Here is a 17,393-nt window from a genome sequence, read left to right as displayed (position 1 = left end):
ACTTCCTGCCTCGCCCACCACTACCACACTCCAGTATTCCCTGAACCCCTGAGCCCACCCGCCCAGTCCTACCCATTCCTACCCAGTCCCACCCATTCCTACCCAGTCCCACCCATTCCTACCCAGTCCTACCCATTCCCTCCATCAGAACCGTCCTCTCAGATACATATCTCACACAGTGCACGAGTACATGACCCACCGTTTCCCGGAACCAGACACACCTCACAGTGTCCAGTAGGATGTTTCCCAATAACGTGCAGAGTCCCATTCAAATTACTGTGGCCAATACACAGACTGGTCAGCACCACCTCCTCTCTCCAGTTTCCCCCTCTACATCTCTCACCACCCACTCTGTATCAATCTGAGAGCCCGGGCCTGGATCACATCCAACCTCCCCAACACTGTTCTCACCGCAGAGCCATATACCACACTCCCGTAATCCAGCCGTGACCTAATCAGAGCAACATAAATATATTTCAAGGAGGCCACATCGGCTCCCCAATACAAACCCACAAGGCACCTCATCACATCCAAAACTTTCTTCCACTTATCTACCAAAAGAGTAACGTGGCTCCTCCATGTCAAACCCGGATCAAACTGAACCCCCAATAATCTAATAGAGTCCACCCTCTCCAGAGCACGCCCATCTTAACAACCGCATCTCCCCCAATCCTCTTTCGTGTAAAGAACATGACTTTGGACTTTTTCGACAGAACATTTAAAACCCCATGTCTCCCCCCACCTCTCAACTTGATGTACACTGTCCTGCAGTTTATGCTCTACATGGTTCACATTCCTCCCCCGTTTCCACAAAGCCCACATCCATCGCCACACCACCAAATATATCATTTATCATAATAGTGAACAGAATTGGACTAATCACACTACCCTGCGGCGTCCCATTTCCTACCACAAACTTATTGGACATGTCCGAGCCTACCTTCACCTGAATGGTTCTCCTTTGGATGAACCAAGAGAGTGCAAAGGTGCATTACCGCCACCCACTGGTCTAGAATGTGGACCAAAACGATATGCTAACCCATCAACCCTGTCATAACACCATAAAAGAACAGTGTCACACCCTTCTCCTCAGATTCGTTCTTTCCCATCCCTCATTGTTTGCGCTTAAGACATTCTGTACTCTGATTGGTGGGATCTGTTGTCACATCCTTGGCTTTTATTTTGAAAATAATTAATAGATAATCAACTTCCGGTTCGTAGTTCGGTCCTTCCTGCGGCCCTTTGTTCACAGTGAGCGTAACTCATTTTAGATACTTAATAATCTGCCTCTTTTCCTCCACACAGAGACACTTTTTATCTTCAGACTAATTTATTTTGTCTCAATTTGGAATATCGTTGATGGAATTCGTGAAGCGGGGCCGTTGCAGATGTGAAAACACTGTGTTTTCAGAACATGTCTGTCGTGTGTAAAACTGAACCAGGCGAGACTGAACCCGCCACAGTCCTCCCAGACCCAGCCTGCGGAGGAGGACCAGTCATGGAGGAGGAGAAGTATTTTGTGGTGAAAGTGGAGGAAGAGAAAAAGGTTTTCAAAGAAGAAAAGGTGGAAGAAGCCATAGGGACTGGTCACGGAGCATTCTGGGACGGGTCCGACAGATTTGGAGAACACGTGTTTAAAGGTGAGCGTCTGTGATCTTTTTAGTAAAAAAACAAAAACAAAGCATCTCTATTGACAATAGAAAACGCATACAAAAATGATTAATACCGACAAAACTACATCAGAGTTGGGGGGAATCTTTGAAATGATTTAGAGGTCTGATGTCTCTTTGTAGGCTGAAAAGTGAGCATTGCGGGGTGTAGTCGAAATCCCTATGGGACAAATTAATGGGATTAAGTGGAAATGCCGTAAACGTCTGTTTAATGTGTCCGAAATGCATACTACCTGCTATATAGCAGGCGAAATGTAGCATGCTACATCAAAACGGTGCATTCTGCATCTCTGCTATAGTACCTACTATATAGCAGGCGAAATTGGCGACAAAATGGCGGAACATGTAGCATAGTCCAGAGCATGCTATTCCGGAAGTCGTAACCTGATACGTCACTGGGCAGTGATGCAAATAAAAGAAGATGGCGGATCTATAGGGGACCGCAGCGGGAGCTTTCTAATAGTATTGGCTACATTTGTCGATGAGAGAACATTTTTTCTGTCAGATATATTAGTTATAACGACACAGCTACAAATGCAGTTGGGTGTATATATGTGAGCTAGCTCCCTCTGTGGCACACATCAGCCTTTTCCTCATTTCTAACAGCCTCAGTTCCACCATCATACAGACCTAGCCTACACGTGACCAACGCTGTCCAGTGGGGGTGTCAGGAACTATTGTACTGCACTGGGATTTCCTCCAGCAATTAGGTTTAGCTCCTTTTGATAAATTTTCTGGCCACTGCCCCTTAACCTCTTGTATTCTTTCTTCTTTTTTTTGATCAAATTTTTATTGGAATTTTCCTTTTTTATGACAAAGACAAACCTCTTGTATTCAACAGCATAGATAGCATTGCAAACTTAATTAACTGTCTATAAGCATTACTCCTGTTCCTAACACATCACGATCTTTATTCAACCGTGGGACAGTTATAAGAGGCTTAGAGTTCCTTCAGGGGTGTAGTATCAACAGCTGCCCGGTGGATCATTGCATTCAAGGACTCACTCCAGCTATCAATGGATCAATCGCTATTCACCTCGGCCACTGAATCTCTCTCCAAAACCCTTCCAGTCAGCCTTAGCAACAGTAAACCTCTGCGGTCACTCCTCACCTTCTTCAATTAAAACCTGGCCAAACCTGCTCAACATTGGAAAGTGCATTAAACTCCTCCACCCAAACAACCAGAGATCTAACTTTCCCTATGACATCCTCCAACTCTGCTATAGTCAGCCGTTTACACGGATTATAGAAGTTAACCACGGTCAATTTCCCCTGAGGGCTCCAGACCTCCCCGACCACACACCAGGTCCGAACCGAGTTCAACCTGCTTTAATTTGATACCTATTGCAATAAAAATCTCCAGGCTCATCACCTATTTTCCTGAGTCTGCTCCCCTCCCTGTCCGACGATACCATCCTACCCCTCCTCCTATCCATCTGTACCTTATCCCGAAACCCCGTTTCCCACCCACGCACAAAGCCATCCACTTAAGAAGCACCCTCACCTACTAAGAGAAAGAAACAGAAGATAAATAGAACAATAAATAAACCATAAATGTTTGAAAGGACCATTCTGAGAACCAAGAGACGACTCAAAACCGATCAATGAGTGCAACTCAATTTCATTTCACATACAACTAATGTTAAGGTGCAGCGCCCTATGTAGCCTATGTTCATTCACTGGAGTGGAATCCCTCACTTCTGACTCAGGATGGTGTATACAATGTGGTCCCTAATCTGGTTATCTCATTAAACAATGTTGTGCGACCTAGAACACATGCACATGGTATTGTTTACATAATGATCAAGTAAATATTGAGGTAGAAAAAAATAAAATGTGGATGGGAGGCCTACTTTGGACTGAATTTGATGGATGAAATTTATTTAAATGGAAACTGCAGTGCTATACCATGTGGTATAAGAAAACAATCAATATCTGCTGTGTATCGTCAGATATGGCTCATGGAAACTGCAGTGCTATACCAGGTGGTATAACAAAACAATCTATCTGCTGTGTATCGTCAGATATGGCTCATAAACGATCGGTGATCAGTATCGGCCACAAAAAACGTGATCGGAGCCTCCCTAGCTTGGTTCCATGCTTAAAACTCTATATGAGGATTTGTAGAACTCGATTCACTTCCTGAACCTCACTGTTCCGCTCTATAGCAGACTCTATCCTTGTATGTGATCCCCTCCTGTATGTTTATAGCAGAACCAGGCGAGGCTGAGCCCACCACAGTCCTCCCAGACCCTGCCTGCGGAGGAGGACGAATCAAGGAGGAGGAGGAGGGTTTCGTGATGAAAGAGGAGGAAGAGAAAAGGCTTTCCAAAGAGGAAGAGGTGGAAGAAGCCATATGGAACTCTCTCCTTCCCGGTGAGTGCTGGTTGTATGTGACCATAGAGCGCATGGAGAGGAGTAATGAGAGAATGCATGAGGGTCTATGGAGGTTTCTATGAAATGCCTTTTGTTAATTATTTTAAGCTTTTCTCAAGTATTGATTTGAATTATATCTTAGAAAAGGGATATTTATAGACTGATGTAACTGTGGACCGTCATGGTGTTGATATTTAAGTGTTAGCTCTGAGCAAATCTAATGTAGCTGTTTTAAAAAACGAACCCTTCTCTGAATTGGATTTCTCTGATTTAAGCTGTCAGACCTGCTAGGTTGTAGAATAATGAACTTGGCTTCATCCTAATATTTATCTTCCTTCTTTCCCCCCAGATGTCCAGCAGCTCTCTCTCCCAGAACCCCCACAGATTAAAGAGGAACAGGAACCGTGCACCAGTCAGGGGGGAGAGCAGCTTCAAGGGCTGCAGTCTGATACTACAGACCCTATATTCACTTCTCCCAGAGTGAAAACCCACTGTGATCTGTCATGGAAATTACCGCTGGACACTTCTACGTTCATATTTGGTGAGATGAATCAACAGAATACACAATCCCTGTTGCCTAAATTCAGTCTAGTTATTTTAAATCAGCTCTGTATGCTTCAGCAGTTTTCAACCCTTGACTATCCTTCATCAGCCACTGAGAATGTAACCCTTTGCACTCAGATACACATCTTTATTTATTGTAAGAAGTTTTCTAACTTTATTTATACACAATATATTTACAGGAATATTTTACTCCACAGATCCAGAGGACAGGTTTCAGTCCCCACCACCCTTTGACCAAACTCCAACTGTGGAGAACAGAGAAGGAGACTCTTTACCAACCAACACAACTGAATCTGGCAAAACTTTTAGTGAAAAGAGTAGTTTGGTTGTCCATAGAGGAAAGCAGAGAGGTGAGAAACCATATCAGTGTGAGGAATGTGGCAAAGCTTTTCGACGAAGGCGTCAATTAGTTGGCCATATAAGAATCCACACAGGAGAGAAACCATATCAGTGTCAGGAATGTGGCAAAGCTTTTCGTTCAAGTAGAGATTTAGCTCGGCACAGAAGACACCACACAGGAGAGAAACCATATCAGTGCAAGGAATGTGGCAAAGCTTTTAATTACAAAGGTAGTTTAATTTACCACATTCGAATCCACACAGGAGAGAAACCATATCAGTGCCAGGAATGTGGCAAAGCTTTAAGTTCAAGTAGTCGTTTAGTTCAGCACAGAAGATTCCACACAGGAGAGAAACCATATCAGTGCCAGGAATGTGGCAAAGCTTTTCGTTCAAGTAGTAGTTTAGTTCAGCACAGAAGACTCCACACAGGAGAGAAACCATATCAGTGCCAGGAATGTGGCAAGGCCTTCACTACAAAACTTGGTTTAGTAAACCATAGAATACTCCACACAGTAGAGAAACCATATCAGTGCCAGGAATGTGGCGAAGCCTATATATCAAAACGTTCTTTAGAACGTCATAGAAGAACACTCCACAAAGAGAAACCATATCCGTGCCAGGAATGTGGCAAAGCCTTTGTTTCAGAAAGTGGTTTAGTAAACCATAGAAGACGCCACACAGGAGAGAAACCATATCAGTGCCAGGAATGTGGCAAGGCCTTCACTACAAAACTTGGTTTAGTAAACCATAGAAAACTCCACACAGTAGAGAAACCATATCAGTGCCAGGAATGTCACAAAGCTTTTTGTAAAAAGGATAGATTAGTTAAACATGAAAAAATCCACAGAGGAGAGAGGCCTTATCAGTGTGATAAATGTGACAAAGCTTTTATTTTTAAGGATCAGTTAGTTCGCCATAGCAGAATCCACACTGGAGAGAAACCATATCAGTGCCAGGAATGTGGCAAAGCTTTTAATGACAAAGGTAGTTTCATTTACCACATTCGAATCCACACAGGAGAGAAACCATATCAGTGCCAGGAATGTGGCAAAGCTTTTATTGTAAAACGTGGTTTGACTATGCACAGTCGAATCCACACAGGAGAGAAACCATATCAGTGCCATGAATGTGGCAGAGCTTTTAGTCGTAAAAATAGTTTGATTAAGCACAGTCGAATCCACACAGGAGAGAAACCATATCATTGCCAGGAATGTGGCAAAGCTTTTCATTCAAGTAGTAGTTTAGTTCAGCACAGAAGACTCCACACAGGAGAGAAACCATATCAGTGCCAGGAATGTGGCAAGGCCTTCACTACAAAACTTGGTTTAGTAAACCATAGAAAACTCCACACAGGAGAGAAACCATATCAGTGCCAGGAATGTCACAAAGCTTTTTGTAAAAAGGATAGATTAGTTCAACATGAAAAAATCCACAGCGGAGAGAGGCCTTATCAGTGTGATAAATGTGACAAAGCTTTTATTTTTAAGGATCAGTTAGTTCGCCATAGCAGAATCCACACAGGAGAGAAACCATATCAGTGCCAGGAATGTGGCAAGGCCTTCACTACAAAACTTGGTTTAGTAAACCATAGAAAACTCCACACAGGAGAGAAACCATATCAGTGCCAGGAATGTCACAAAGCTTTTTGTAAAAAGGATAGATTAGTTCAACATGAAAAAATCCACAGAGGAGAGAGGCCTTATCAGTGTGATAAATGTGACAAAGCCTTTATTTTTAAGGATCAGTTAGTTCGCCATAGCAGAATCCACACTGGAGAGAAACCATATCAGTGCCAGGAATGTGGCAAAGCTTTTATTGTAAAACGTGGTTTGACTACGCACAGTCGAATCCACACAGGAGAGTAACCATATCAGTGCCATGAATGTGGCAGAGCTTTTAGTGTAAAACCTAGTTTGATTAAGAACAGTCGAATCCACACAGGAGAGAAACCATCAGTGCCAATAATGTGACAAAGCCTGTATTTTGAAAAGTGGTTTAGTAAGCCATAGAAGACTCCTCACAGGAGAGAAACGACATCAGTGACAGGAATGTGGCCAGGTGGTTTTAAGTCATTTAGTTTACCTTATAGTCAAGTATAGCATAGCTTAGGTTTTAGTGATCAGAATCCTATAAGTGGTAAGAAGGGCCTGGATCATCCCATGAGAGTATTTCAGTTGAGGTGGAACAATCGCTGTTCAGAGGAAAAAGTTGTGGATGTAGGAAAAGGAGCCTGTCTTTCTCCTCTATGTTCATGTTGATACCTTTTTATTTTATTTTTTAAAGCTACGGAATATATCTTCAAACTTATTTTCTGGTGAAACACAATTCTTCATTATTTTGAGACTTTACTTTGTACAATTTCCTATACACTAAGGATATAGTCCAGTCTAGAGCTGATAGCCTATCAATTAGGCTACTCCTGTAGCCTAATAATTGTCTTCTGTGTTTTACATCTTACTCCTTCTTGTTGAAGGCATGTTTTGTAAAGAATACATTGATCAATTGTTTCACTTCAACTAGTTGGTGAATAAATGCATATAAAGTATCCGATTCTCCTCGTTTACTTTCTTATCCCACTTGACCAATAAATGCAAGTTGGTTGTACCAACAAATTCACTATCTTGGTTGGTCTACTAAGCACCAGGCATCATCGGTTAAGAGTATCTAACATGTACATACAGACGGGTGACAAACGTTGTGTACCTTGGCAAGTTGGCATAGATCCTACAAGTCTCTGGAACTCTACTGGAGGGATGGCACAGCATTCTTGCAAAAGATATTCCCTTGTTTGGTGTTTTGATGATGGTGGTTGTAAGGGGACCAAGTTTGTTTAAAAAACAAACTTGGTCGCTGAGAGGCTAAGTAGGGGGAAATTATACCTGCCCGACACGCTGGCTTTATTGCATATAAAACAGCCGGTGCAACGGCATCATGAAAGATTAAAAACAGCGATAAAGTACAGCGATGTCAAAAGCGGTCAGCAAAGGTAGGACTTCCTCACTCACCCCCACTCCTTCCATTCACTGAAATCCAACAGGTGAACAGCTGATTTTACTACCACTGCTGACGTCCCACCACCACCTGACTCAAATCCCTGTGTGACCAATAATCCACCGGCGTGAGATAAAGAATAAAAGACAAAAATATAAAAACAAATCTGGCACCTACAGTGCTGGAGAGTGCCGTCTACCACTTTGACCCACAATCTCTCATAGGTGTTCAATCGTGTTGAGATCTGGTGGCTGCGCAGGCACAGTCATTCACATCATTTTCATACTCCTCAAACCATTCAGTGACCTCTCGTGCCCTGTGGAAGGGGGCACTCCCATCCCAATCTTGCTAGTGTGTTGATCACCTTGGTTCATACAGACTGTGTTGATCACCTTGGGTACTGTTGTGCATCCAATCCAACCTAAGTTGGTTATAATTTCAAAAACCATATATTGTATACATGATGATACACAATGTATATCAGTGGGTCAGCCGGACAATGTCCTGGGAGGAGCTAAAAGACATCAAGACAATGTATAAGCAACAATTGTTATATAAAAATACATTCATTTAAGAGTTAAATAGAAATAATTTTCTATCATCAAAAACCACACAATATGTTTCTTAAGAGATTGAACCTTTATTGCACAACATGAGTTCACTGGCTCATCTTGAACGTCACACCCTGCTCGTCAGATTGGTTTGGTTGCGATAAAGACGTCCTGTACTGATTGGTGGGATCTGTTGTCACATCCTTGGCTTTTATTTTGAAAATAATTAACGAAAAATTCACTTCCGGTTCGTAGTTCGGTCCTTCCTGCGGCCCTTTGTTCACAGTGAGCGTAACTAATTTTAGATACTCAATAATCTGCCTCTTTTCCTCCACACAGAGACACTTTTTCTTTTCAGACTAATTTATTTTGTCTCAATTTGGAATATCGTTGATGGAATTCGTGAAGCGGGAGCCGTTGCAGATGTGAAAACACTGTGTTTTCAGAACATGTCTGTCGTGTGTAAAACTGAACCAGGCGAGACTGAACCCGCCACAGTCCTCCCAGACCCAGCCTGCGGAGGAGGACGAGTCATGGAGGAGGAGAAGTATTTTGTGGTGAAAGTGGAGGAAGAGAAAAAGGTTTTGAAAGAAGAAAAGGTGGAAGAAGCCATAGGGACTGGTCACGGAGCATTCTGGGACGGGTCCGACAGATTTGGAGAACACGTGTTTAAAGGTGAGCGTCTGTGATCTTTTAGTAAAAAACAAAAACAAAGCATCTCTATTGACAATAGAAAACGCATACAAAAATGATTAATACCGACAAAACTACATCAGAGTTGGGGGGAATCTTTGAAATGATTTTGAGGTCGGATGTCTCTTTGTAGGCTGAAAAGTGAGCATTGCGGGGTGTAGTCGAAATCCCTATGGGACAAATTAATGGGATTAACTGGAAATGCCGTAAACGTCTGTTTAATGTGTCCGAAATGCACAATACCTGCTATATAGCAGGCGGAATGTAGCATGCTACATCAAAACTGTGCATTCTGCATCTCTGCTATAGTACCTACTATATAGCAGGAGAAATTGGCGACAAAATGGCGGAAAATGTAGCATAGTCCAGAGCATGCTATTCCGGAAGTCCCCAAAAAAAATGCTATTCCGGAAGTCGTAACGTGATACGTCGCTGGGCACGAGATTGGACCAAAGTTTTTTTTGAGTAATCTTCAGAAATGTCCTGTTTCTTTTCTGGATCTTTAATCCCTACACCTGGTTTAAAAAATAGTGTATAGAAAATGGTGAATAGAGTATTTCTGCTTAGAAAACGCAAATGTTTAATTAAAAATTGTGATCATTTAACATGGTTGAAAATACTTCATACTGCTTGTCTAACCCCAGGGAAGATGGAAAACAAGCGTGTTTCCCAAAATCTTGGCCATGTCCTTTAAGAGCATGATGGATTCTGACCCTTAAACTATTTCACCATATAGATAAGTACCTCTTGGCACTGCTCTCTGTCACACACCACTATGTTACACTCACACAACTGCCATTGTTGTGTTAAATAAGTCCCCTCCCAGGCCATCCATGTGGAGAACTGATTTGATTGCCTCTCTGAAGGTCATTTCCATGGCTGTGATTAAATCTACGAGGACCCGGCTGGGTACTTTCAGACCTTTTTCTCCTAACTTAAGATCGTCATACTGTTTGTTGGGAGGCAGAGAGAGAGAGAGAGACAAACAGAGAGGGTTGGAGAAGGGGGGGAAACATGAGATAGATAGATAGATAAATCTTTATTTTTGTGTCACTCCTTAACAAACATTTTCCTCACATTAGTACAAAAGTGCAATAATAAAAAGTTAAGGACCACTCACAATGAGTTGTGAGACACAATATAGTTACAAATCAAAATAGAATAGAGCGTACATGATAGTACTACACAATACAACCATACAATTGAGAATACAATACAGTATGGCGACATACAAAATACAGTATAAAGGAGAATGAGGACTAAATGAATAGAGAGGAATATAAATGGGTCAGTTTATAGACCAGTACTCATGAAAGCTACTCTTGTTTTTAGGATGAGGTGGCAGGCTTTGGCACATTCATTGATACAATTCCTACCGGCTAAAATTATACACAATTTATTTGGATCATCAAGGTCATTACAAAATTCAAAGTGCTTTGAGAGGGGGATAAAAAGATGTGAGCGAATGTCCTTGTAAAGACATGAGTGTCAGACCTTGTACAAGAGCAAGACGAATTGAAAATGTGGACAGATGGGAAACTGATATCAACATTCATACATGTACTTTACATAGGACTTTACAATGCTATGTTATGGCTGTGGTTCGCAACTCCTCACAACCCGAGCTACCATACAAGGTGCATTGTGGGGGATCAGTGTCTCGCTCAAGGACACTTCGACATGTCAAGAGGAGCTGGTGATATGACACATGACAACTTCAATAGGCTGTTCATTGTAACACATAACAAGCGTAACATACCATTAACGTTAATATAATATAACGTCCTATAATTATAGGAGCAGTCGCCACTGAAAACAACTTACATTTGTCTGACAACTGTCAGATTGTCAGACAACAATCTGACAACTTTCTGTCATTCTCCTGTCAACTGTCAGATTCTCCTGTCAACTCTTGTCAGCTGGTAGCCTGGTCAGCTGGTGCAGCTTTGACAGCTTTCGCGCGACACGGTGGCGCATAGTAGCCAGCCCGCCTCCCGGGATTCCCAAATGATGTCATTTTTACTCATTCATTTGTTTGTCATCTTCGCGATAACCACACCCCCTGCAAGTTTGACAGGTGAACACAAGTAGCCTAGCCTACAAGTCATGCACTCAGACATGAGCTTTTATCACGAATAACAAAGTTGGCGGTTTAGTGAGAGCCAGCTTCTTCTTTCGTGTGTCATCATCAGCTGTCCAGCTCAGTAGCGTATAGCCACGCCCTCGTCTCAGGTCCCACATGGAAGAGGCCAGCCTCCGAGGGTGGTTTATACAGGGGACAGGCGGTGATTATGTGCTCAGCTGTCTGCTCCGGCTCCCCACACTCACACGTTGCTCCGTCTGCCAGGCCCCACTTCCTCATTGTTGCTCTGTAGCGTCCGACCCCAGTTCGCAGGCGGTTCAGCAGGGTCCATTTCCGGCGCGGCAGTTCCTCTCCTTGAATACCGCCTCCCGGGTCCTGGATGTAACGGTGGATGCGTGTAGGCCCGGCCGACTCCCACTCCTGCTTCCAGGCTGCCGCCAGCCATGCCTCTGTAGACTGGTCCTCAGGGATGGACCTGAGCAGATCTTGTGCCGCCTTGTTGTACGGGTGGCGGGACTTGAGTCTATGGGGGGGCAGTGGCATTGTGGTGGTGTTGTGCAAGATATGCCAGTCGTGTCTTTGGGCTTTCCTTGCTAGGGCGAGGGTAGCAGCCTCTCGTCGGAGGCCGGCCGGGGCAATTCCTGCTAGTACTGGCAGGTGGCACACAGGAGTGGGCTTCAGGCAGCCAGTTATGGTCCGCAGAGCGTTATTTATCGCAATGTCGACCTTCCTGGCATGAGGGCCTCTGCACCAGGCTGGGGCACAGTATTCAGCTGCAGAGAAGACCAGGGCTTGGGTGGAGATTCTAAGCACCTTGGCGGTTGCACCCCAGCTAGTTCCAGCGAGACGTCGGATTAGTGAGACCCTTGATGACACTTGAGAGCCAGCTGAGCTAACGTTACGCCAAAACCGGCTAACGTTGGCACCACTAGCCAGACAGTAGGCCTAACGTTTAGGGGTAGCGTCATTTGGCTAGATTAGGGAATTCAATGCAAACAGCTTTGCAGATCATTCAATATGCCAGCTTTATAGCCAATTGAGCCAATGGCCAGCAGCGTTCAGCATCAGTTTAATTCCGAGTAGTAGCCTAGTCTACCGTTTGGGATAAGTCAAAACGGAACCGCAGACTCCAGATGCAATCCATTTATTGTGACACCACTTATTAGCTACTGTACATTTTCGTAGACGCAGTTGTGCTTGGCTGCTAAGGGACGTTGTCATGAAACTAGCAATGGTTAGCCCCTCGGCTAGCTAACTGGGTTTCCCGAAACCCGATCCTTCTTAAGGAACCCTTCTTAAGTAACCCTTTGTATGGGAGTTAAGAAGTAGGCTAGGCTAGCCTAAACCTAGCTTGGTTCCATGCTTAAAACTCTATATGAGGATTTGTAGAACTCAATTCACTTCCTAAACCTCACTGTTCCGCTCTATAGCAGACTCTATCCTTGTATGTGACCACCTCCTGTATGTTTATAGCAGAACCAGGCGAGGCTGAGCCCACCACAGTCCTCCCAGACCCAGCCTGCGGAGGAGGACGAATCAAGGAGGAGGAGGAGGGTTTCGTGATGAAAGAGGAGGAAGAGAAAAAGCTTTCCAAAGAAGAAGAGGTGGAAGAAGCCATACAGAACTCTCTCCTTCCCGGTGAGTGCTGGTTGTATGTGACCATAGAGCGCATGGAGAGGAGTAATGAGAGAATGCATGAGGGTCTATGGAGGTTTCTATGAAATGCCTTTTGTTAATTATTTTAAGCTTTTCAAGTATTGATTTGAATTATATCTTAGAAAAGGGATATTTATAGACTGATGTTACTGTTATGGACAGTCATGGTGTTGATATTTAAGTGTTAGCTCTGAGCAAATCTAATGTAGCTGTTTTAAAAAACGAACCCTTCTCTGAATTGGATTTCTCTGATTTAAGCTGTCAGACCTGCTAGGTTGTAGAATAATGAACTTGGCTTCATCTTAATATTTATCTTCCTTTTCCCCCCAGATGTCCAGCAGCTCTCTCTCCCAGAAGCCCCACAGATTAAAGAGGAACAGGAACCGTGGACCAGTCAGGGGGGAGAGCAGCTTCAAGGGCTTCAGTCTGATACTACAGACCCTATATTCACTTCTCCCAGAGTGAAAACCCACTATGTTCTGTCATGGAAATTACCGCTGGACACTTCTACGTTCATATTTGGTGAGATGAATCAACAGAATACACAAACCCTCTTGCCTAAATTCAGTCTAGTTATTTTAAATCAGCTCTGTATGCTTCAGCAGTTTTCAACCCTTGACTATCCTTCATCAGCCACTGAGAATGTAACCCTTTGCACTCAGATACACATCTTTATTTATTGTAAGAAGTTTTCTAACTTTATTTATACACAATATATTAACAGGAATATTTTACTCCACAGATCCAGAGGACAGGTTTCAGTCCCCACCACCCTTTGACCAAACTCCAACTGTGGAGAACAGAGAAGGAGACTCTTTACAAACCAACACAACTGAATCTGGCAAAACTTTTAGTGAAAAGAGTAGTTTGGTTGTCCATAGAGGAAAGCAGAGAGGTGAGAAACCATATCAGTGTGAGGAATGTGGCAAAGCTTTTCGACGAAGGCGTCAATTTGTTGTCCATAGAAGAATCCACACAGGAGAGAAACCATATCAGTGTCAGGAATGTGACAAAGCCTATAATTCAAGAGATGGTTTAGTAAAACATAGAAGACTCCACAGAGGAGAGGAACGATATCCGTGCCAGGAATGTGGCAAAACCTATCTTTCAAACAGTTATTTAGTAGAACATATTAGACTCCACACAGGAGAGAAACCATATCAGTGCCAGAAATGTGGCAAAGCTTTTCGTTCAAGTAGAACTTTAGCTCAGCATAGAAGACACCACACAGAAGAGAAACCATATCAGTGCCAGGAATGTGGCAAAGCGTTTATTGTAAAAGGTGGTTTGACTACGCACAGTCGAATCCACACAGGAGAGAAACCATATCAGTGCCAGGAATGTGGCAAAGCTTTTTGTTATAGTAGTAGTTTAGCTCAGCACAGAAGACGCCACACAGGAGAGAAACCATATCAGTGCCAGGAATGTGGCGAAGCCTATATATCAAAACGTTCTTTAGAAAGTCATAGAAGAACACTCCACAAAGAGAAACTATATCCGTGCCAGGAATGTGGCAAAGCCTTTGTTTCAGAAAGTGATTTAGTAAACCATAGAAGACGCCACACAGGAGAGAAACCATATCAGTGCCAGGAATGTGGCAAAGCTTTTTGTTATAGTAGTAGTTTAGCTCAGCACAGAAGACGCCACACAGGAGAGAAACCATATCAGTGCCAGGAATGTGGCGAAGCCTATACATCAAAACATTGTTTAGAAAGTCATATAAGAACACTCCACAAAGAGAAACTATATCCGTGCCAGGAATGTGGCAAAGCCTTTGTTTCAGAAAGTGGTTTAGTAAACCATAGAAGACGCCACACAGGAGAGAAACCATATCAGTGCCAGGAATGTGGCAAGGCCTTCATTACAAAACTTGGTTTAGTAAACCATAGAAAACTCCACACAGGAGAGAAACCATATCAGTGCCAGGAATGTCACAAAGCTTTTTGTACAAAGGATAGATTAGTTAAACATGAAAAAATCCACAGAGGAGAGAGGCCTTATCAGTGTGATAAATGTGACAAAGCTTTTATGTTTAACGATCAGTTAGTTTGCCATAGCAGAATCCACACAGAAGAGAAACCATATCAGTGCAAGGAATGTGGCAAAGCTTTTAATGACAAAGGTGGTTTCATTGACCACATTCGAATCCACACTGGAGAGAAACCATATCAGTGCCAGGAATGTGGCAAAGCTTTTATTGTAAAACGTAGTTTGACTACGCACAGTCGAATCCACACAGGAGAGAAACCATATCAGTGCCATGAATGTGGCAGAGCTTTTAGTGTAAAACGTAGTTTGATTAAGCACAGTCGAATCCACACAGGAGAGAAACCATCAGTGCCAGTAATGTGACAAAGTCTGTATTTCAAAAAGTGGTTTAGTAAGCCATAGAAGACTCCACACAGGAGAGAAACGACATCAGTGACAGGAATGTGGCCAGGTGGTTTTAAGTCATTTAGTTTACCATAGGAGAATCCACAAAGAAGAGAAACTATATCAGTGCCAGGAATGTGGCAAAGCTTTTAGTGACAAACATAGTTGAGTTAACCACAGATGAATCCACACAGGAGAGTAATGATTTTCTTGCCAGGAATGTGGCAAAGCTTTTAGTGTAGAACGTAGTTTACTTAACCACAGAAGAATCCACAGAGAAGAGAAACCATATCATTGTCAGGAATGGTGCAAAGCTTTTCATTTAAAAGTAGGTTAGTTAACCATAGAAGATTCCACACAGGAGAGAAGCCAAATCAGTGCCAGGAATGTGGCAAACCTTTTCGTTTTGGAAGTGGTTTAGTTAACCATAGAAGATTCCACAACAGAGAGAAAACGAATGAGTCCCAGGAACGTGGCAAAGCTTTTAGTCAACGAGACTGATTAGCTGATCGAGGAGCCATGAATCAGTGAAACAACAGTATAGTCAAGTATAGTATAGCTTAGGTTTTAGTGATCAGAATCCTATGAGTGGTAAGAAGGGCCTGGATCATCCCATGAGAGTATTTCAGTTGAGGTGGAACAATCGCTGTTCAGAGGAAAAAGTTGTGGATGTAGGAAAAGGAGCCTGTCTTTCTCCTCTATGTTCATGTTGATACCTTTTTCTTTTCTTTTTTAAAGCTACGGTATATATCTTCAAACTTATTTTCTGGTGAAACCCAATTCTTCATTATTTTGAGACTTTACTTTGTACAATTTCCTATACACTAAGGATATAGTCCAGTCTAGAGCTGATAGCCTATCAATTAGGCTACTCCTGTAGCCTAATAATTGTCTTCTGTGTTTTACATCTTACTCCTTCTTGTTGAAGGCATGTTTTGTAAAGAATACATTGATCAATTGTTTCATTTCAACTAGTTGGTGAATAAATGCATATAAAGTATCCGATTCGCCTCGTTTACTTTCTTATCCCACTTGACCAAAAAATGCAAGTTGGTTGTACCAACAAATTCACTATCTTGGTTGGTCTACTAAGCACCAGGCATCATCGGTTAAGAGTATCTAACATGTACATACAGACGGGTGACAAACGTTGTGTACCTTGGCAAGTTGGCATAGATCCTACAAGTCTCTGGAACTCTACTGGAGGGATGGCACAGCATTCTTGCAAAAGATATTCCCTCGTTTGTTGTTTTGATGATGGTGGTTGTAAGGGGACCAAGTTTGTTTAAAAAAACAAACTTGGTCGCTGAGAGGCTAAGTAGGGGAAAATTATACCTGCCCGACACGCTGGCTTTATTGCATATAAAACAGCCGGTGCAACGGCATCATGAAAGATTAAAAACAGCGATAAAGTACAGCGGTGTCAAAAGCGGTCAGCAAAGGTAGGACTTCCTCACTCACCCCCACTCCTTCCATTCACTGAAATCCAACAGGTGAACAGCTGATTTTACTACCACTGCTGACGTCCCACCACCACCTGACTCAAATCCCTGTGTGACCAATAATCCACCGGCGTGAGATAAAGAATAAAAGACCAAAATATAAAAACATATCTGGCACCCACAGTGGTGGAGAGTGCCGTCTACCACTTTGACCCACAATCTCTCATAGGTGTTCAATCGTGTTGAGATCTGGTGGCTGCGCAGGCACAGTCATTCACATCATTTTCATACTCAAACCATTCAGTGACCTCTCGTGCCCTGTGGAAGGGGGCACTCCCATCCCAATCTTGCTAGTGTGTTGATCACCTTGGTTCATACAGACTGTGTTGATCACCTTGGTTCATACAGACTCTGTGTTGATCACCTTGGTTCATACAGACTCTGTGTTGATCACCTTGGTTCATACAGACTCTGTGTTGATCACCTTGGTTCATACAGACTCTGTGTTGATCACCTTGGTTCATACAGACTCTGTGTTGATCACCTTGGGTACTGTTGTGCATCCAATCCAACCTAAGTTGGTTATAATTTCAAAAACCATATATTGTATACATGATGATACACAATGTATATCAGTGGGTCAGCCTGCCAAT

The 17,393-nt window shown here is 43.0% G+C and overlaps 1 protein-coding gene across 1 annotated transcript; it reads left to right on the top strand.

Annotated features, from left to right (window-relative positions):
* The first annotated feature begins 1,246 nt into the window (after positions 1-1,246).
* Positions 1,247-16,281, top strand: LOC311327352 (uncharacterized protein). The gene is made up of 7 exons (XM_084460390.1): positions 1,247-1,640; positions 3,882-4,046; positions 4,396-4,587; positions 4,808-4,960; positions 12,743-12,907; positions 13,256-13,447; positions 13,668-16,281. Exons 1-7 carry the CDS (start codon positions 1,415-1,417, stop codon positions 15,275-15,277), a joined length of 2,703 nt encoding a protein of 900 aa, XP_084316516.1. The 5' UTR covers positions 1,247-1,414; the 3' UTR covers positions 15,278-16,281.
* Positions 16,282-17,393: the final 1,112 nt, after the last annotated feature.

The sequence above is a fragment of the Borostomias antarcticus genome (assembly GCF_949987555.1).
Source record: "Borostomias antarcticus genome assembly, chromosome: 31".
NCBI lineage: Eukaryota > Metazoa > Chordata > Actinopteri > Stomiiformes > Stomiidae > Borostomias > Borostomias antarcticus.
Note: the sequence above shows the minus strand (reverse complement) of the source record. Positions and strands in the feature narration are given on the sequence as shown.